This window comes from Diadema setosum, chromosome 4, assembly GCF_964275005.1.
Source record: "Diadema setosum chromosome 4, eeDiaSeto1, whole genome shotgun sequence".
Lineage (NCBI taxonomy): Eukaryota > Metazoa > Echinodermata > Echinoidea > Diadematoida > Diadematidae > Diadema > Diadema setosum.
The window spans coordinates 36,463,177-36,485,270 of NC_092688.1; the positions used below are offsets into that span (position 1 = coordinate 36,463,177).

General features: G+C 38.9%; 2 protein-coding genes across 2 annotated transcripts; one reads left to right on the forward strand and one right to left on the reverse strand.

Moving 5' to 3' along the window:
• Window positions 1-827: 827 nt before the first annotated feature.
• On the reverse strand, window positions 828-11,782 carry LOC140227211 (notchless protein homolog 1-like). The gene is made up of 13 exons (XM_072307639.1): window positions 11,761-11,782; window positions 10,941-11,078; window positions 9,754-9,971; window positions 8,918-8,997; window positions 7,828-7,904; window positions 7,113-7,247; window positions 5,945-6,100; window positions 4,934-5,069; window positions 4,425-4,471; window positions 3,600-3,802; window positions 3,179-3,221; window positions 2,363-2,550; window positions 828-1,993 (listed from the first exon to the last, which is right to left on the reverse strand). The coding sequence occupies exons 2-13, from the start codon at window positions 11,070-11,072 to the stop codon at window positions 1,981-1,983; spliced, it is 1,428 nt and encodes a 475-aa protein (XP_072163740.1). The 5' UTR covers window positions 11,073-11,078; window positions 11,761-11,782; the 3' UTR covers window positions 828-1,980.
• A 9,036-nt stretch (window positions 11,783-20,818) lies between these two features.
• Window positions 20,819-21,832, forward strand: LOC140227213 (uncharacterized). Its single transcript, XM_072307640.1, has one exon. It carries the CDS (start codon window positions 20,819-20,821, stop codon window positions 21,830-21,832), a length of 1,014 nt encoding a protein of 337 aa, XP_072163741.1.
• The last annotated feature ends 262 nt before the right edge of the window (window positions 21,833-22,094 follow it).

Consider the following 22,094-nt stretch of genomic DNA (forward strand, 5'->3'; position numbering starts at 1 on the left):
AAGAAGTTTCCAGTTTTATTACTCTGAGGAATGGTCTGGATCGCCTCCCTCTACAATATACCAGCTTATGAAAGGAATATAATTTTCAAGGTTGCAAAAGGGACACCAGGATGTGACCCAGTACTAGGGTTTGGCAATGATCAGTCGCAGTGGCTGGGACATGGAATGAGAATGGATTCTGCATGTTCTTACATGCTTTACAGATGACACAATTATAGGGACTGTAGGGATGTATCTTCTTCTGCTATGCTATCATAAATAGATCGCTTTCAAAATAGTGCTCAACATTAAAGGGAAGATAAACCCCAAGAACAATGTGGATTGACTGAAAGCAGCAACATTAGTAGAACACATCAGTGAAAGTTTGAAGAAAATCGGACAATCGATGCAAAAGTTATGAATTTTTAAAGTTTTGGTGTTGGAACCGCTGGATGAGGAGACTACTAGAGGTTATGACGTATGAGTGGACTACAATATCAAGAAAATATAAAGAAAATACTACAAAAATCCATTTTTCGTGAAAATTACAAATTCCATCAACTTGATATTGACATATGTTAAGGGTAGCAATTATTCCCCCTGCTTTCTGAAAGCGGTTGGTCCACTGCTCTTTCATAATTCTAGAAAAGTGAATTTTTGTTGAATATCCTTTATATTTTCTTTGTATTGTTGTCCACTCATACGTCATATCCTCTAGTAGTCTCCTCATCCAGCGGTTCCAACACCAAAACTTTAAAAATTCATAACTTTTGCATGGATTGTCCGATTTTTCTCAAACTTTCACTGATGTGTTCTACTAATGTTGCTGCTTTCACTCAATCCACATTGATCTTTGGGTTTACCTTCCCTTTAATGACCACCCAGCTAAAAATCCACAAAATTGTAGGCCAACATGAATTTCCACAGACTGTTTTACATAGTTTAAAAGAGTAAACTCTAAGCTTTAAAATGATACATAACTTGTTAAAATTGGACCGGTCAAAACCCATCAAAAAAAGTGAATGAAAAATAAGAGAGTAAGGAGGTGAAGTTTCACAGAAAAGAGAGTGGAAGATTTTAAGATTATAGTCACTCAGGCGTGCTGTGCAGAAGTATCAATGAAAACTTGGTGAAAGCAGTGCCTGTCTGAAAAAAAAAAAAAATATGGTCCAGGAAAATTGCCAATATCTCGATTTCAGTTTTGTTATATCTGGCAAATTTTGACAGTAGGTAGAGAAAAAGATTACTCTCCCAGGTAAGAGAAACTTAAAAACTTTAAGTCAGTCAAACCAAATGACATATTTTGGTCCAATACAGAGTCCTAATCTGCCACGTTTGGTGGGTTTTGAGCTGGGTGGTCATATTATGTATATTGGTGCGATGATGACGATGAACCACAGCATATGTATAGTGGCATATATCTGTGTTGGAAACATTGAATGGCACAAACTCTGCCAAGAGAGTTAGCAATTGAGTGCCTGGTGAAAAATGTGAGTCTTGAGTGAGGCTTTGAAGTGCTCCAGTTTGTCAATTTCACGGAGAAAAGATGGGAGGGATATTCCTTGCAGTCCTGCATCTGACATTTCCTCTGAAAAAGCAGTGCAAAGAGAGAGGTACTGAAATCCAGTAATGATATCCCCGAGTCTGCCTCCCGTGTTCCACACCACCAGAGTAGACGGCACCACTGGGTTTTAACCCTACCTGTGCCAGGTACTTTGGACAGCGTGTACGATGATATGGGGTTTTCTGTGTCACTTCGCTCTCAGAACACAGAAAGGGTTAAACTGTCATTCCAACAGTCCTGCACCATGGGCCCACCGATCTGCTCCTGCACACTTCGACCGCACGAACTTGTGGAGCAGAGGAGTGACCAATGACCGCAGAGGCATGACCAGTGACTGCTGGCAAAGACCAAGGCGGACTGGACTGACCTGAAGGGGTTGATAACAACTCCTGGCTACCATGCTTTGTCCAGCAAGGGTTGATGTGGTCTTCTCTGGGCTACCTTCTCCATCTGATGTGAAGAGACATGGATACAATGACCAATAATGAGAGATATGCTTACCGTGTGAAATATAACTCCTTAACACGAGCATAAATTAACATTAGCTGATATACAGAGTGTACCTATCAGTAGGCATACAACGTATATCTACTTTCCCAAAAGGGTGCATTGAATATGGTCCCCATGAATCAAGCCATCAGAAGTCTTTGGAGTACATGGTCCATCCACCCCATAATAATTGATAATTCACCCCCCCCCCCCAAAAAAAAAAAACAAACAAACAAACAAACAAACAACAACAACAACAACAAAAACACATTCAATGCTACAAAAATACAAAAGGCACTTGCAGTGAAAAAAAAGGACATCTTTTCTCACATCTTCAGCACTTTGTCCTTTCCTCCGCTGGCCACCCGCTGACCATCAGGACTCCAGTCCACGGCGTAGACCTCGTCTGCATGACCGGGCAGGTCCACCATCAGCTTGCCAGCCTTCACGTCCCACACCTTGAGGGTGCTGTCCGAGCTGCCGCTGCAGACCAGTCGGCTGTCTGACGACCAGGACACCTGGACATGAAAGTTGAAATTTGCTTTAGGAATGTGGACCAGGCAGAGCAAGGCTAAAAGACATGAATTGACTTCTTTGCACTCTGGCAAGAACAGCTTGCCCTCCCCCAAAATTGACTTGCCTGAAAGATAAAACAATTTGCCCTAATCTATGCCTATGAATTCCTTCTACCCATCATACATAATTTCTCATGGGTCTACTCTTTGTTCTGGAGAAAGAGCAGCTTGATCAAATTGCTCTGGGGATGATATCCTTGCACATGCCAGATCATTTCTTTTTTTTTTATCTGTTTAAAATCAATTTCACACACAAATAGCTGTGCCACATCACCATGTCAAGTATCCACACAAGAGTTTCTTATACTGCTACGTCTTTGGCAAGTTTGCGTTGTTTCATTTACATGTAATGGCTCGAGATAGTAGTTTTGACAGTCAAAATGCACATCTATCTAAACAACCACTCCCAGGCTTGCCAGCATCCATGCAAGCAAACTCTTTGCAGTTCCTAAAACATTTTCACAACAGCATTACCAAGACATTGTGAACAGGCTTCTGGTGGATTTTAATCACTAATCAGTACTCCTTAATTAGTACCTCAACCAATGATCGTCACTAATTGTAGACTTACTTGATACACTTTGCTGACGTGACCTCGAAATGTTGTTATAAACCTGCAAACAAAAAATCAACAACAAACAAACAGAAAAAGGAACAATTAGAAATAAACTCATACATACAGATCTATTACACTCATTGCAAGAAAAAAAGTATTACAAACTGTAGGTGGGGAGTGGAGAGGCAGGTATGAAACAATCGGTCAAGTATTGAAAACAAAATATCCACATCCTGTTTAAAGTTTGAAAATTCACAGGACATCATGATCAGAAGGCCGTAATTTTTTTTTTTTTTTTTTTTTTTGGGGGGGGGGTATCATAATACAAATGTATTGATGACAAAACAGGCAAAACATCTTATGGGATTTAGACTTTGAAATCAATTATTAAACTCACCAACATGCTCTTTCAAACTGCATAAAATCACAAACTCACTTTCCGGTTCTTCCGTCCCAAAGTTTGACCGACTTGTCGAAAGAGGCGCTGGCCACCAGCCTGGTGTCCGGCGAGAACGCCACCTCATTGATCAGCTGCATGTGGCCCGTCATCCTGGCTACGGACTTCTTCTCCTCCTCCGGTTTCCATAGAAACAGGGTGAAGTCATCGGAGCCCGTCACCATCCGTTCTGGTTCAGAACCCTAATCACCACGACAGATAGATTATTGCAAAGTTTAAAATGCAGCTGCCAGAATTGTCACAGGGTACACTCAAATTCAATGCAACCTGTCCTCAGTCAACTGAACTGGGTTTACCATCAGGTCCAGGATCCACTACAAGATACTTCTACTCACTCTCAAATGCATCCACAGTCTGGCTCCTAATTACTTACCTGAACTCATAATTATCAGTGAACCATCCTGGTACACCCTCCACTCCTCACAAGGTATTATGCTGAACCACCCCACTACCAAGATGATGGCCACACTTCGTAATAAAGCATTTTCATCTGTTGCTCCTAAATTGTGGAAACAACTTCCCTACGCTTTCTGCAACCAGCAAACCCTCGGTGTTAAAAACCCCCAAAACAAAATGTTAAAAATCTACCTTGTTCCATTAATAATTTCATTGTAAATCACATTTGAAAATGTACATGGAAAATGTGCTATATAAATGCATTATTATTATCATTAAATGCCATAAAGGACAAGCAGATGATCTAGGCTGCAACCTTTGACAAATCTACCAAAAAGAAAAATCTGTCCATCAATTCTCAGAGTAGAAAAAAGAATGCAACCAAATAAACAAAGTGAATATCCTTACCTTCACACTGTTATATCTTTCCAGAGCCTTTTTTGATAATTCTTCAGCTGTACAGAATGACAAAACAAACAAGCAAAAATGTATAAAGATGACATCAAGTATGCTCTATTTTGGTCTTTGCCACACATATTTTCATAATCTTCTCCTCGAGCAATATGATACTCAGTACTTCAAAACATGATATATGCACAATGATATATTATGCTGGGTTAGAATTATATTGTCCACTGCATGCAATTCACAATTCACATTCCTCAAACAGTGCTATCAGGGGCCAACTGGAATTTGGTCATAAAGATGTTTGCAATTTACCATCATCCACGAGTTCAAGCATTACTTTACATGAATAAGCATGGTGTAAATTGACTCTTTTGTTTGGGGTCAATATGTGTATGACACCCGCATCTAACAACATATACATGCATTGTCAAAAGCTCTCAGTTTCTAAAGATGTCATCCATGCGTGTTGCCAAGGGGATACTGATGGGATAACAGGGAGGGAACCTCACCAGTCTCACTGATGGCTCGATGGATGACCCCAGCATCCTTGGGATCGAACCAACTGGTCCTCAGGACATAGTCCGTACTAAGAGCCATGGTATTGACCCAGTGGGCATGTCCTTGTAGAGTCCGGCACAGCACGCTCTGTTCACAGACAAGACAAAAAGTACTCCAAACTCAACTACAGATTTGCAGTAACACAACCACCAAGAAATTCACTTGAATTCCAAGAAGATTTCTAGAGAGGAAATTTTGACTTTGAAGCAAAGCAAAAACTTAAGTCACATTTTTTTTTTTTTGGAAGATTCAAGAAAATGTAACAACTGTCAAGCATGCTGTGATTATTCAAATGTCAATATTTCAACTTGATGGTGCCCAGCAGGAAAATCAGAATAAGTAGCTCAGTAAGGAAGTGACTATTTCACCCCTTAATTTCAAGCCAACTGAGCTCTTCACTACAAGCCAATTGAGTTCTTCATTTGAGGCCAATTTAGCACTTCATTTGAGACCACGGAAGCTCTTCATCTGAGATGAATTAAACACTTTATTTGAGGTCACTGAATCTCTTCATTTGAGCCCAATCAAACTCTTGAGGCGAATTGAACTCTTTACTTGCAGCAAAGCATTTGAGACCACTTGAGCTCTGCATTTGAGGCAAACTGAGCACTTGTTCTGAGGCGAAATGAGCACTTGATTTGAGGTGATCTGAGTACTTACTTTGAGGCCAATGAGCGCTTCATTTGAGGCCAAATGAGCTCTTAATTTGAGGCCAGTGAGCTCTTTATTTGTAGCTAATTGAGCTCTTCTTTTGAGACCAACTGAGTTCTGCATTTGAGGCTAACTGAACGCTTCATTTGAGGTCAATTGAACCCTTTATTTGAGTTGAAAATGAAACTCTTCTTTGAGACCAATTGAGTTCTTCATTTAAGACTAATTGGGCACTTCACTTGAGATCAACTGAGCTCTCCATTTGAGGCAAACACATTTTCCAGAGACAGCAATGCGATGGGTCAACTTACATCCTGGGCCCTCCACACTTTGACCGTCCTGTCCTGACTGGCTGAGTAGATGAGGTCAGTCCCACCCCAACGGATGCAGGTGACCGACTGGAGATGACCAGACATCGTCCGCAGACATGTCCCCCTTATTACATCCCACATGCGGATTGTTCCATCCTAAAAACACAACAATGGACAAGAAGAAAAAAAAGAAAAGAAACATCATTATCGCAGCATGACTATCGATTCAGAAACAAAATGCCAATCAAAGTATCAAATATAATGAATATGAGAAGTCACATGAAGGGCTGTTAGACAAGTTGGTGCATTTCATTATTCTTTTTTTTTTCTAATCTACCTGGAAAATGTGAGCAGACACATTAATAATTGTTTGATAAATAAACACTTCTTGTTACAAAGACAAGCTTGTACAGTCTCTGTATACACTGCACAAATGAATCCACACTTACACTTCATAAAACAGTCAACAATCTAATAACAAACATTGTTTACCTGCCTAATAACATGTTCCACAAAATAAGAAATGCAAGAGAAAAACTATTCCAGAGAGATTCTCTTTTTAAACCAAATTGCAACCAACTGCCTCACATCGAATGTAGGCCATGGAAGGTAATTTTCAATCACTTGCACTTATAATAAAAGCTGACCGCAATATTTTCTCTAGAAAGCACTTTTCAAGTGCATGTGCTTCCGCATGAGCAATTTGTAATGTGTCATCAAATGAACAGTATGTTTCACTTGCCAAACTTGCACAAATAGAAGTATCTTCTCCCTGCTATTATGTAGCAACTAAGTCCTGTATACTTTGCAAGTACCTCCTGTATGTTGTCCTTTACCCCTTTACTTACTGCACACTTTGCTTTACTGTATACCTAACACATGTGCAGCTGTACAAAAACAACAGTTCTCTCTGGGGCAGCAATGTAAAGCTTATTAATCGCACCCTCGCTACAGAAGGCCATTTGGTTTACCAAGTATTCAGATATTGCATCTGATTATCATGCTTGCACATTAACCGTTTAACTTTCTAATAAATGGGTCCATGCCCAACAGCGCTTGGGCAGCAAGTTGTATATGTGGGATATAACTGCAAATCCGTCGTTATGAGTGAAATTTCAGCTGAGATCATCCTTCCCATGTTCCTGCGTAAGGAGTCTGGGAAACATACCTTAGATGCTGATGCTAAGTGCCGGCACTCATGGTTCAGATGAAACGGTTGCCATGCCAACCAAGTGATCCACTGCTTGTGTCCTGTCAGAGTCCTCCCGATTGTTTTCCCTGTTTCTGGGTCCCATACATTTATCTGGTATGTCGGACAGTCAGATGAAAGAAATGAGCAAAACATACAAGGGAGAAAACACAACACAGATATTTGCCCATTATACCTTTAGATCAAATATTTTGAGTTACTTCTACTTTAATGATGGATTAAAGATAATTAAACATTGGGTTATATACAAATGCATATTTATAAAAACGCTTGTAAGCTGACCTTTAAAATGCTGCTCACATTCATTCATTCATTCATTCATTCAAATCAATCAATCAATCAATCAATCAATCAATCAATCAATCAATCAATCAATCAATCAATCAGTCAATCAATCAATCAATCAATCAATGTTTAAAATCCTCCCTTAGAAAATTAATCAGTTGCAACAAAATTAATCTTTCTCTATATTATATATACATGTACACACCCTCCCCTCCCCAGTTTCTCAGCAATGACTGTACAGGTACAACACTGATGTCCGCTATACTAGCCTTCACTTCCACAAGCAGTTGTATGCATCACAGCTACAAACCTACTGTGGAAATATACTTTGTCATGACCTGTATCACATATGTGGCAGACAGAGCAGTACAGAAACTGCAGCTCTCACCTGACTATTTTTGCAGCCTGATGCAAGCTTCTTTCCGTCCGGTGACCATGCTATGCACAACACCCAGTGCTTGTGACCTGAGGAGTCAAATAAAAGAAAGTTTAATTTCCAAAAATGTCTTGACACTTTCGTGTGAGTTTGCAGTCTTAGGTGTCTGCATTTCTTCTGACAGTTTAAGATACACATATGCTTTGCACAATTAACACCAGGAATTAATCTTTCAGATAAAAAAGTGACTCTGCATGAATAACCTGCAACGATTCAACTATAGCACCACAATACAAACAATGATAATAAATATGAACATTTTTTTTTTCTTTTGTACAGCAAGACGTGCCCATGTGATATCATTCACAGACATATGATTTACCGACTGCAACACTGTATAGTCACCAGGTCTGGAGGGGAAAGGGGGACGGGTTGAAACCACGGTGGGTTGGCATCATTCAGTTGTTTCCTTATTACAGATCACTGAACTGAAATTTATCTGCACTCTTTGTGGTTAGTGAAGCTAAAGATCCGTAATGTGCAAGGGTTACCAGTCTGTCTCACATGGCATCTAAATTTTATGCAATATCTGCAGGAAAGATATTTATTGTTCAAAAAAAGATGAAGAAATAAACAACTTACAAACTCAAGGTTCTGCTCTCCAATCCCTGCCCCAGCTCCAGTGTTGCCCCTGTACAGTAGTCTCCACTTAATCGGGGAGTGTCTGGATGAGCATTTCTTAGCGGATTAAGGGGAGTGCCCGATTAGGTGGAGAGTACTGTACTCCATCAAGAGGAGAGAGATGGGCTAGACCCCCCACTCACACACACATATGGACAAATGTATCTTGGGCTTACCAGCAGCAGCACATTAAAAAAGTTTTTTTCAGGCTCCCATTTCAAACCTGCAACCTTTTCGTCCTTTTTTTTTTTGGGGGGGGGGGGGGGGGCATTCATTTAACCTACGCCAGCCAGCTTGTCTACCACTGGCACTTGGTGAAAAATAGTTATTGTGCAGCATTTCAATGTTAACTGGCAACTGGAAATCTTATGTTTGCAACTCATCTTCCTCTTGTGAGAGAGTGTGAGAGAGTGTGGCTAACCTTTGCAAGTGTGCTGCGGTGTTTCTGTTGTCACGTCCCAGAACCTCACTGTTGTGTCTCCCGAACCGCTCGCCAAATACCTGTCGATAGGAAACACAGGACATTTCTTGGACAGCTTGTGTGCTCAGCACCAACAGAGCTAAGTTTTTAGACTGAATCCACATAATCACACCAAACACTGATATCAGTCAGACCACTCCCTCTTAACAATTCTTTCATCTGCAATTTCCCTTCTGATGATGTCTACTGCAGGAATTCCCCAGAACAGGAATGATTAGGCCCCGTTTTACAAAGAGTTGCAAATTATTAATAAATTCTTCAGTGAGCTGGTAACAAGTAAGTTAATAATTGAGTCTTAGATTTTGACACTATAAAAGTCTCATTTAATGTACTGCCTTAATCAGATTCTCCTCAATCAGCCTGGATTTTTCTTTTTTGCTCAATATCTCAAATCTGGCTATTGACCTCCACATCATAACCTCTGCCCTCATGACAACAGATCAAGTTTTAACCCGTTGAGGACGAGTTCCGAGTATACTCGGGCAGGTGTCTATGGGAAATGCGTGTTGTAGCAAAATCAGTCCGTCCTCAACGGGTTAAAATTCATGAATTTTGGTTTGTTTGTCTTAGTATTGACACAGAGAGAATGATATCACTCTTTATTCAAAATCCCAACTAGTTTTAACCCTTATCATGATAACAAAAATGATAAGTGTGGTTATAAGATACAAAAAGATTGCCAGAAACTATGAAAAAAAATGCAATGCCTCTATCACCACAATCACAGCCAAGTCCAACAAAAATATAGAAGGAAAAAGAAAGGGTGCCTTTCATACCGGCCATCTGGACTGAAGGCGACCGATATGACGGCCTCCGCATGACCCTCGATGGTGCTGGTGCATCTTGTCACTGCCCGGACTTTGAACACGGCCTGTGGCTGGTAGACGATGGACAGAACCTGCTCTGTCTCCTGGTCCTCCTTCTTGAGGCTCTCCGCGAGAGTTGAGGTTATCTCCCTCTCGTCCACATAGAAGGCAAAAGGTACGGCATCCTCCTGGATAAAAGACATCACGATACAGGCAAAGATCCTTTACTGGAGAGGGCATTGGAAAAAGAGGTAGTTGCACCTTCCCTTTCTCATATTCTAAGATGTTTTGGCATCGTAACAGGATTTTGTAAGCTCTAATGACTTCTTTTTTTCAAAATCTTAGTGTGTCTATCATACGTTTTAAATGATAAAGAATGCTTAATATTCTGTTTTTTTTTAAACAATCATGATGCAATTAAAACTATGAGCTCACTAAATGCAAGGCAGCCTCTTTTGTGTTAGCACTTCTTTTCCTAGGAGCTATGCCATTTCTGATCTTATCAATGGATTGTTAGATAACAACTAGTGATGGTGTGTTCTATTAAATGGCATTTCTAAGTTTAGTCAATGCTGTGAGAAGTACATGCGATGCCCCTCACTAAACACTTTCTCTAGAGAGTTGAGCCAATTACTTCAGAAACAATAGTGACACCTTCATGCATGTTAAATACTGTCTCTATAATTTTTTTTCAATTTTTTTATAATACTTCATCATACTTTACGAAAAGAAATTTTTTGGTTTGTAATGAAGTTCTTGAACTCGAGATCTACATGTAGAGCATGTTGCATGAGAGTATTTAATAGGTACATATACATGAAAACAAAATGATGCAGAACAATTAAATGACAACTAATGATTATATTTGAAATGAAAAAAGATGATATCCACCAAACTATCATGTCTTAAATTTTTAGGCATTAACATTACACTCAGCAAACAGTCACATTTTAATAATTAATGTCATTCTATGAATGTCTAAATCAGAAGAACCAATGTCAAGATGAATTCAAATTCATGGAGGATGGATGAAGGTCTCTGATTGTGCACAGTGGAAGAACTGCACGGTGCAAACTATACTGTGAAAACATTCATGTGGTTTACAAAAGAGAAACATTAGGGTGCATGTATCACATGACCACCCTTTGAGTAATTACCTTTTGAAGAATTGCGTTGCATATCAGCTGCAGCTTTTCTGTCGTCACGTCAACAGGCAGATCAAATGGTGCACCAGCAGTCTCACCAGTCTCACTCACAAACTGTGCTAGAATTCGTTGTCCCTCCTCCATTTTAACCTTATATAGGAAGAGGACAAAATTTGAAGAAAAATGTAACAACACCAGCATGTCAACATAACAGTATCCATAAGAAAGTTCTTTTAATTCTTTTTAAGGATGGTATAGTACAGTATTGGTTGAGGTGAGGACTCAGTTTTAATGTTTTGCGAGATATTTGGAAATTACTCTATGAAATGTTAAAGAGCATAAAATTCTAAAACAAGGACAGAAAGTTTTCAAATTACATGATGAAAATTGGTTTTGAAATGACCGAGCTGATATCCAAAAAACGAAGTCAAACAAAGTCAAAGAAATCCTGTACTCTACTCTACGCTGTTAATATCGTGTACAGATATTTTCACAAATGAGGAGATCACAGACATTATCGCGAGATGTTCTCGCGAATTAACACTGAGGCCTTCATAAGCGCACTATTACCTTAGTGCATGATGACATTTTTGGTGTGTTGCTACACTAGTTGTTCTCTGACTTACATATATCATAATTAGTGGGACTGTACAATACATCTCGCCTGGCCATCGTGGTGGAGTTGTCATGTCAGTTGTTGTTTTACAGTCGTTCGTCACATCACTAATTATTATCACTTAAAAACACAACAGAACTACAACAATCTTCTGTGAAAAAAAAGAGTGATATTAAATGTCCATTTACAATGAAATAAGAATAACATGCATCATACCTGTTCAGACACCAGTCACACGTGCACATTTGTTATTGTTGTTGTTTTTTTTTCTGCCGATTTAGCTGTGACTCAGAGCAGCAAGCCAAATGTGTCTTTATCTAGATTGGAAAAGAAAGTCACAAAAACTTACAATTGAATAATAAAAATTACTGAAGTGAAGCATTATTTTTTTCTTTTTTATTACACCTTTTCTTGCGTTTTAAGTGGGATTACCTACTCTATGTGTGACCTCTAAGTAGGAATTTTAACAATTGTTGCATGGGTTGGCCTTCCATATCACCAATTCATGCATGCACAGGCCATGAACATAACAGCATTTCGCAAGCATCACACAGCAAATGCTGCAGCTAGCTGCTAGCTGATCCGATTTTGACGTGCTTGGCAAACTGGAAGTCACATCGTCTCTACGCCTACTCTAGACAGAAAGATCCGTCTGTCCGGAGGACTCTTTTCATATTTTGCCATTAACGCTGTAAATTTATACGGAGGGGATCCGTGAAGCCAGACGCAGTCTCCGCGGAACATTCCCCGACGGACAGATACAGACCGATCTTTCGGTCAACGCCTACTCTAGCTCTCTCAGCTCTTCGACTTGCAGAGCAGTGCAGTGACAGCTGTTTGTGTCGTGCGGTTTGATGGTGGACCTCGACCTGGGGACAAGACAGGAGCTAGGACTAGGAGAACCGAGCAACTGCTTCAAGTGTATGTAAAATCTGCTACATTGTAGTAGTGTCTACATCATGTTTGGATGTCTCTGCAGAGTGGAAACCAGGCTGTGCATTTATCGTACATTTATAGTTGACTAGTCCCTCAAACCAACACCTAAATTACTTTAGTCGCTGTATTTGGCTTGGGGAAAGAGTTTCTTTTGTAACTTTAAATGAAAATATGATATAAATTAAGGCCTAGAAACTCTAGATATATTAAATTTAATATCATTATACCTAACGTTGAATATTTTGTTGTTGTCGTGGTATCATCTGGCTCTTTTCAATATGTAAATTAAAGGGAACATAAACCCAAAGAGCAATGTGAGTTGAGTGTGTTGAGTGAAAGCAGCAACATTAGTAGAAGACATCAGTGAAAGTTTGAGAAAAATCGGACAATCGATGCAAAAGTTATGAATTTTTAAAGTTTTGGTGTTGGAACCTCTGGATAAGGAGACTACTAGAGGTTATGACGTATGAGTGGACCACAGTATAAAGAAAGTATAAAGAAAATTTCACAAAAATTCACTTTTCCAGCATTAGAAAAGAGGACTTGACTAGCCGCTTTCAGAAAGCAGGGGGAATAATTGCTACCCATAACATATATCAGTATCAAGTTGATGGAATTTGTAATTTTCATGAAAAATGAATTTTTGTGGAATTTTCTTTATATTTTCTTTATATTGTTGTCCACTAATACGTCATTACCTCTAGTAGTCTCCTCATCCAGGGGTTCCAACATCAAGACTTTAAATATTCCTAACTTTTGAATGGATTGTCCAATTTTCCTCAAACTTTCACCGATGTGTTCTACTAATGTTGCTGCTTTCACTCAATCCGCATTGTTCTTTGGGTTTACGTTCCCTTTAAATGTACTTTTGTATCCAAGTATGATGAAGATTAACTGCGACCAGCCCCAACACGCAGTGTTGGGGCTGCGCATTGTAGCAGATATGATCATGACAGGCGAAGTATAGCGCCTAAATATCAATATGAAATCGCAAAAATTCTGTAATATGAAGACTTACAGGTGAAGTTATAATGTTGAAGACTGACTGCGTTCAACTTTTGGTCCTGCCAATATTCCATTTCTGCTCGAATTGATGAGTTAAATACGACTCGGTCGAAAGGAACTTGGGAGAAGAATGACATCTTATACAGTCAATGGATTTGAAACTTGTGCGCATGCGCTGGCCGTCAATTCATCTGTACAGCTGTAGCTTTATGGCAAGGCCGTATCATACTGTTGTGGCAAACCCTCTCGCTGTATATTGCGTTGCTTTCTGGGTGGGTACGCGCGCGCAGGCCTTGTCAGATGGCTAAATAGTAAAAGCATTGCGACTCCGCCCAGCACATGAATATTTACGTGCGCAGTGTACTGCATACTGATTTCGAAAATGGTGAATGGGATGGGGAGCTAGGAGATGGACCTGTAAAAAAAACATTTTTTCAAGATCATTGGACCAGTGTGAACAAGAACAAGAACAAGGTGAACGTATGGTTGGAATTAGATAAGAATCTTATGTATACTATAAAAGTAAGTTTTTTTCTAGTGAAATTCGAAACTTACGGAGGCGCGAAAATCTGTGACAGACTGTGTATGTTTTTCAAGCTTACCGATATAGCACTCTATTGACTCAGGACGCTCCCACAGTGTGTAACTGTGTACACGGAGTGTCCCGGGGTTAGATGAAGATTTGACTTCTGTTCTAACAATTGGAATAGACGATATCTTTCTAGATCTATATTTCAAATTCCACTAAACCAAAAAAAGAAAGAAAAAAAAAGAGAGCACCAAAATCACAGAATACAGAGTCTAAATTTACTCATAAATTCATTAATTCCAATCACGTGTGTAACTAAGTTTGCACCAAATTGTAACCGTAGCGCGGGGCACTGTAACTAGTTTACGTGTTGGTGTCGCTAGTGCGGTTTAATACTAATTGTTCATCGGGAAACATCAATATTGATGTCGACTTTCATGTCCTCATTAACTCACTAGTCAAAACAAAATCACTCTTTACAGGCAATCGCGGTGTACGCTTCCTGCACAATCTGAAAGTGAAGTCATGAAGGTGATGGATCGTCTAATGTGGCTGATGTAGGTTACTGTAAAACATGATATAGATCGTCTATTCGCTGCACAAAATTTTCGCGACTTGGAGCCGACGGCCTTTTTCGTGGCATAAAATTTTTGCGAAATGCCTCTGCTGGTGTTCGATGCATAGTGTAGACAAGAAATTTCGTGTGCATTTTAATTTCGCGAATCTTGGCGCTCGCGAAATTTGCGAAATTAAAATGCATGCGAACATTCCTTGTTTTACAGTAATTGGATGTTACAATGTATATAATTTTCAGCCCTTGTACTAGACTTCTACTTGTAGTGTACCAATATTCTTTTTTTTTTTTTTTACACAAATGAACAGTCAAGTCAAACCTGTAGGCCTACATAGTGGCTCCCCACCCAATCAAGAGAGACAAAAAGATGAAGTTGCCATTTTAATTTTAATATAGACAGGTCACAGCCACTATACATCTTATAGTAAAGGTTAGGTTTTCTGCCATTTCATGTGAGCTATCACAGAGATAAAAAAATGTGCAATTCAAAACTTCATGGCCTGCACCACGTTTTCAAAAGTGGGGGGGGGGGGCACTTCAGACTTTTGGTGCCACTTACGTGTTTCTTAATTCAGCTCATAAGCAAAAAAAAAAAAAAAAAGGGTCTTCAGCGCAAAAAAGCCTTACTGTGCTCACACTTCAAGCTTTCTATCTATTTCTTTATAGTGCCACATTGTATGCACTTCCGGGGTAAAAAAGTGGGGGGGGGGGGGGGGGGCCAAAGTTGTGACACCTCACTGTGTAATGTGTTTGTATTCCTTTGTGGGTCTGATCCAAAAATAGTGTTCACTTGGACTAAATTTTCATATTGACACTTGTATTTCATGACTTATATATCATATAAAAGCTGAGAATCTGCAGTTTTCAGAAAAGTTCGTGTCTCATATATTTGACGTCAGACTTTTCCGTAAATTAGCCGTAAAACATGAAAAGCGCCCTCTTTGCGCGACGGGACGGACTTTACTTTTTCAAGTAATTTGCACAAAAACTACAAAAGTAGGGGAAACATCAATTCTTATAATAGAGTACCCTTCCTAGGAGCAATTCATATTTGTTATTCATTTTTCTCATTATAGTTAAATTTTGGGTCAAAATCTTCATTTTTTCTTGAAAAAACATGTTTTTCAGTACTTTGACACAAAATTATTATTTTTTCTGTATGATAGACTTGAGTTTGGTCACTCATATTCCATAATGTATCAATGAATTAGTGGGGCTCTATATCCATGACACTAAATTAAATAATTCTCTATTCATAACAAAATTATAATTGTCCAACATAATGTCCGTCCCGTCGCGCGACGGGACAGACTTTACATAATGGTAGGCGCGACGGGACGGACTGCACATGTAAACAATGGTAGGTGTGACGGGACGGAATTTTTGTACCATAATGGGCTAGAAAAAGAGTGTCCCTAACTTGGAACAGAATAAAAAGACTACAATGTAATTGGCAAACTTGTGAAAAGAGTAACCACTGTATGTGGTCAAAGGAAGGTATCAGTGTAAAAGCTCAATCTTCATCAGAACCAATACTGTACTCTCCCTTAAAGGTACTAGCCCACATTTGCAAACCCACGAAAATCAAAACTGCATAAAACAGGTCCAATATGACTTCAAGTATAAGTTCTAACAGTAACATACCTCACCTGTCGCTCTTTGTCTATACCTACCATTCGATAAAAGAGAGAAAATCATCGTTTTAAAATCAATTTTCAAACCGGGTCAACCCGACCCAAAATCGAATTACGAGCGCGGGCTATAGCTACGTACATTGTACATGTAACACGTACGTGGACCGGAGCTAGCGAGCGTTATAATGCATGCATACGGATTACGGTGCATTTTCATTTATTTTTATGAAAGTAATGGACTAATTGGAACGAAATTTTGCACAGGTGTTACTGCAATCATACCCAAACTCCATGCTAACTATGAGACCAATTGCTGCAGGTTTACAAATGTGGGCTAATACCTTTAAAGTTTGATGTTCTGCTGATTTGTAGTTGCATTCATTTTACATGTACATGAATAGCCTTTTACTGTTTGGAGTAATGTACTAAGATCTATGCTTACTTTTTGTTTCATATTTGTCCATGATGTAATTCACCAACTTATTTTTAGTAAGGCAATTCCCATTTAGACATAGAAAAAAAATAATTGTAAATTACAAATGCACAGTCTACTCTGGTAGTCAATACTGCATTAGATAAACCTGAGTCTCTTGTTCATGTGTTCTAACTGTATTTTTTTTAAAAATTGAGATTAATATTTATCAACATGCACATTCTTACAATGTCTGAGAAATGGGGAAGAAAAATTGCCACAAAAAGTTCATGAGAAAAAGGGGAAAAAGCATTCTTAGACAATTGTTTGCATTTCAATACTGAAACATTGATTTTGAGCATCCCCATGTTGGAATGCACATGGGGCATTGACAATTCAAAATTCTTCATCTAAAAAATACATAAACCTGTTTCAATTCTTAGACACTTCTGACATACAAGTTTAAAAATACAATTTATGTAAAAAAGAAATGTCCACAATATTACTGCAACTCAAAAAAGAGGTGAAGTTTTAAAACTGAAAAACTACAGCATGGTTGTCAAAAACTGTGATCCTAATATATGATGCTCAACCCCTTGTGGATGGAAATTGAAAAAAAGAAAACAACAGCATCTGGATACTAAGATTATCACAAAATTACTTCCCCAAAATGATTTGCCACTACTCTGAGTGACGTTGTTGCTGCTGAAAACTTGTATAGACTTTATAGCAGTCAGTCAAATCGTGAAGGTAGAATCAAAGCTTGTGCAAATGACGTGCAACGTATGAGTCTCATTTTCACTCATAACAAAAAAAAAATATATATATATGTTTCTGGGAAAAATATAATCAAGGATTACTATACCATAAGTGTAAGGATTTTTGTGTGATGAAAATCTTTATAACTATAATAGTGATAACTGTTGCTGAAGTTTTCCATCATTTCTCAGTAGTTTAAATCTTGGTACTCTACACTCAAATGTTATAAAACTGTGTTAACCACAGGTTTGAACACATTTTGATGAAAATTAGTCAGTGTTGAAAATTTCCCATTCGTTTTTTACATAGCGCATATCGTTTCGTCCCGTTGCGCTATGGGATGGAATTCAACACCTTTCGAGGAAATTACTTAAAAACTATAATATATTAGATCTGTATGTTAGCTCTTTTGTTGAAGTACATGTGTAATGTAGGGAATAGTAGCAAACAATGCCACATACAATTTGTAGCATGGCAAGTCTGGCTCATCAACGTTGATACAATTCTCCTTTGAATTTTGTTTAAAAAAACTGATTTTTTTTTAATTCCGTCTCGTCACGCCAGTAAAATTTTTGGTTCCATGGAAACAAAACAAATGTCTGCCTTGTTTATAGTGCACTTCCATGATTTCATGTAAGCTTGATACATATGGCTGCTATAATGCTAACATTTCTTTTTGTGAGCAAAAAAATTCTCTTAAATTCCGTCTCATCGCTGTCCCTTGATTTTTTGGATCAAACTCAGAGGCACATTTTTGTTTTTCTCGCTGGAAATTGGAAAAAAAAAATGGAAGAGAAAATGAAGAGTATCCACAGTTGCCATGATCGTCATTAAAGACAGCCTTTACATTGTTGATCAAATCTTGGTGGAAAGATTCAATTTTGGGGCAAATGAAATGCCATTGCAACATTATCATTCATGAAAAGTAATTTTCCTCGAGAAAGAAAATCAAGGATTACCGTACCAAAAGTGTAAGAATTCTTGTAAAATGAGAATTTTTGGTCTTATGATAATAATTGTTGATCAAATTTTTCAGCATTCATTAGTAGTTTGAATCTTGGTGTGCTTAATCTACACTAAGATTTTATAAAACTGTGTTTTCCAAAGTTTAAATACATTTTGATGAAAATTAGCCGATTCTCTAGAATATCCCATTCGTTTTGTACACAGTTCATTTTTGTCCGTCCCGTCGCGCGACGGGACGGACTTCAACAGCTTTTGAGAAAATTACCTAAAAAATAAAATCTATTAGATCTAGATGTTTCTCTATTTGTGGAAGTAATGTTTGGAACATTGACAAACAAACACCACATGACATGGTCTGTATTGCTCATTAACTTTGAATTAATTCTCCTTTGAATTTTCTTCACAAAAACCAGTGATTTTTTCAGTCCGTCCCGTCGCGCTAATAAAATTTGTTGTTGCCATGGAAACAAAACAGATGCCGATCTTGTCCATAGTGCAGTGTGATGTCTTGATGTAAGCTTAACACATTTGCAGTAATAAATGGCTGCTAACACTTAAACTTTTTTTGTTTTAAATAAAAAACCCATTCAAATTCCGTCCCGTCGCGCTCCCTTGATTTTTGGATCAGACCCTTGTATGGTGCAAAACCACCGGCCCCATTATTGTTGTTTTGTGTGCATATGATGTACAGTTGTATGTTTTACATGGTGGTGTAAACTTGCATAGGCCCTTTGTGTCATTAATGGGCTAGGATTGTTTTGTACATTGAAAATTGCTGTTATTTATCATGTTGCAAACAAGAATGCATATCGTCGCTGGGGTGACAAGACCTCGTATGGATCTACAAAATGTCAAATGTTCAGGAGAGCCAAAAAACATGGCAGCCAAAGCGCTATATACCGAATGGGACAGCCACTCCTTTGACGCGCCATGATGGCTTCATTTTGGGGGTAAGACAACTAGGATTTGGACGGGACATCACTTAACCAATTATTTGACCATACTTTAATGCAAAAAAGTCATTTTCACTAAAATTGCAGATACAAGGTCTTGTCACCCCAGCGACGATATGTACATGTACAGCAAGCAAGCTTTTGACAAACTGTTTGTGCTTGGTGGGTGAATGCAGGGTGATGATCGAATGCATTCGCCATTGGGTATGATGCATTCGATATGGCTGCAAAGCACAAAAACAAGCTGTATTATTGACCTGGCTTGGTTTAGGCTCTGTTCAGGTCTATGGCCATGAAATACAGTTGAAAATCTACTGTTGGATAATTTTACATCAAATGGCCTCTGAATGAGTAAGTACAGGGTGGCTGCTGTGCATAGGGTCACCCCTACCTCTGCAAAGAATAGCATAATCAATGGTACAGTATTGGTGGAGATGAGAATTGGGCTTTAAAGTTTTTCTTTTGCAAGATACCAAGAAAACATTTTTGAAATACTTTGTAGTACAGAGCATACCATTTTAAGAGGAATTCAAAGTTTTGATGAAAATCCGGTTTGGAATGATTGAAACCTCCAAAAACAAGGTAAAACAAAACGATCATAATAAAAGGTGGGTCCCACATTTCATTACAATCGCTCTGTTTTGGATATCTCGGCCATTTCAAAACCAATTTTCATCAAATAAGCATTGAATTCCTCATGGAATTACATGCTTTTTCATATTTCATAAGAGGTTTCTCATTTCCTCACCAAAAAATGTTAGAAACCTGAAGTTCGGTCTTAACCAAAACTATATGATCCCTTTAAGGTATAAATTGTGTGGTCTGGTGCGTGCTAACAACTGTGTATTGGCTAATTGTTCTGGTTCTGTTTCTGGTGAGGGGAAAAATCCCAAAATGTAATTTTTTTTTTTCTAGGGGGATGGCTGGAAAACAATATTGTTTTGTTTTGTTTGTTTGTTTTTTTGTTTTTAGGTGTGGATAAATGAAAAAAGCTTGTCAGGTGTGTGAGTGTGAGAAAAAACCCAGAAGTGTGACTGTCACTCCTGATGCATGAGACTTGGTAGATCTGACAATGTATGATTCATAGTGATCATTGATTCGGCACGTAGGGGGTAACTTTAATGTATTAATGTAATATCCCCAAAGAAATCATTAAAAAACAATAATTGCAGATGAAATCTTATGCAGTTCAAATAATTTATTCCTGTGTTATTGTAAGTAGACACCTTTACTGTACATATGTACACCAGCTTTAGGGCAAGATAAATTATTTTATTATTTACTCTTTTTTTTTTTCAGTCCTAGGGATTGGTCCATTGTTTGAATTGATCATGTCTTTGAATCTGCATGACTGTCTTCTAGAATAGAGGGCGCTATGGACTGAGTTGCACACTACCTCTCGTAAGTCTCGCAAAACTGACTAAATTTCACTTATTTTGGATATCCTCCTGTTTTATGTGAATCACACAACTTCACCAAACGACGGATTAATAACTACTGTGCAAGATGGAACCACTGAAGTCTGCTCGTCCACAGCGGGTGGCCGCTACCAAGCCGAAAAACTATGGTCCTGCATCGAGAAAAATCACTACCCAGGTACATTCAAAAAGCCCGCCAAATCCCAACGCGAAGGTTGCCAGCCCCACGCCACTGACTCCGGCCGCCGTGCAGCGAGAGTCATTAGACGGTCAGGCAACAACCAGCGATGCGGAATCAGTGGAACTAGTACCTGATGACGTCACAAATATGGCCGCCGGATCCACATCGGTAGATGAAGAGAACGCGCAACACGCCGTTCCCCACGAGAAGGAAGGCAATGCCATGGCCTCAACACCTACCCATATCCTTACACCAGGATACTTGGATATATACTTCAAGCAGGCAACAGATCGTTTCCACTCTATGATCCAGAAAGCAGTGGACCAATGTCTTGAGAAGCTGACCACATTGGAATCCAGTGTTGATGCCTCCATACAATTCGAAAGGAAGCGTGTCGACGCTATTGAGGAAAATCAAAAGTTGATGGAAAGCAAAATGAAAATGATGGAAAAGGAAGTCGCCGAGCTCCGTTCTGAGGTAATGAAAAATAAAATTGCGGCGAACAAAAGCGAAAGAATCTCCAGGCGGAACAACGTTCGCATCGTTGGAGTCCCGGAACCACCACAGGACCAGAGGGAAGATTGCGTTGAAGCTGTTGAAGGCTTACTTCGATCCAAGTTCGAGATGGAAACGAAACTGGAACGAGCCCATCGTGATGGTCGTAAGGTTGAAGGCCGTCCAAGGCACATCCTAGTTAGATTTCTCTCATACCGAGAAAAGGTAGATGTGATGCGTCGTGCCCGGGAGGCCTTAAAGGATGAGCGATGCTTCGTCGTCGACGACCTCATCACCCAGAGTGACCTAGAGGAAAAACGAAAATGGAGGGATCAAGTCCAAGAAATGTACAAAAAAGGGACCAAACTGAGTTTTTATGCCGGGAAATGGCGTCAACATGGAGGCATTCCCTTCAACTTCAAGTGAGTAGTTAAACATGTTCCCTCATTCACTCCCTGATCATCGAGTTAACATGGTCACTGGAAATTTATGACATTATTTACTGTTTGACATGATACATATACAGATTGATTTGTTTGATATATACAGATTGATAATATTTGTAGTAAACTCTTTATTGAAACCTAATAATGCATCAGTTTCAAACTGCAATTGATACATTTACTTGTGACATTTATAGATGCCTATACTACGATGTAATTTCGTGATAATAGACCGAAGACTGAAA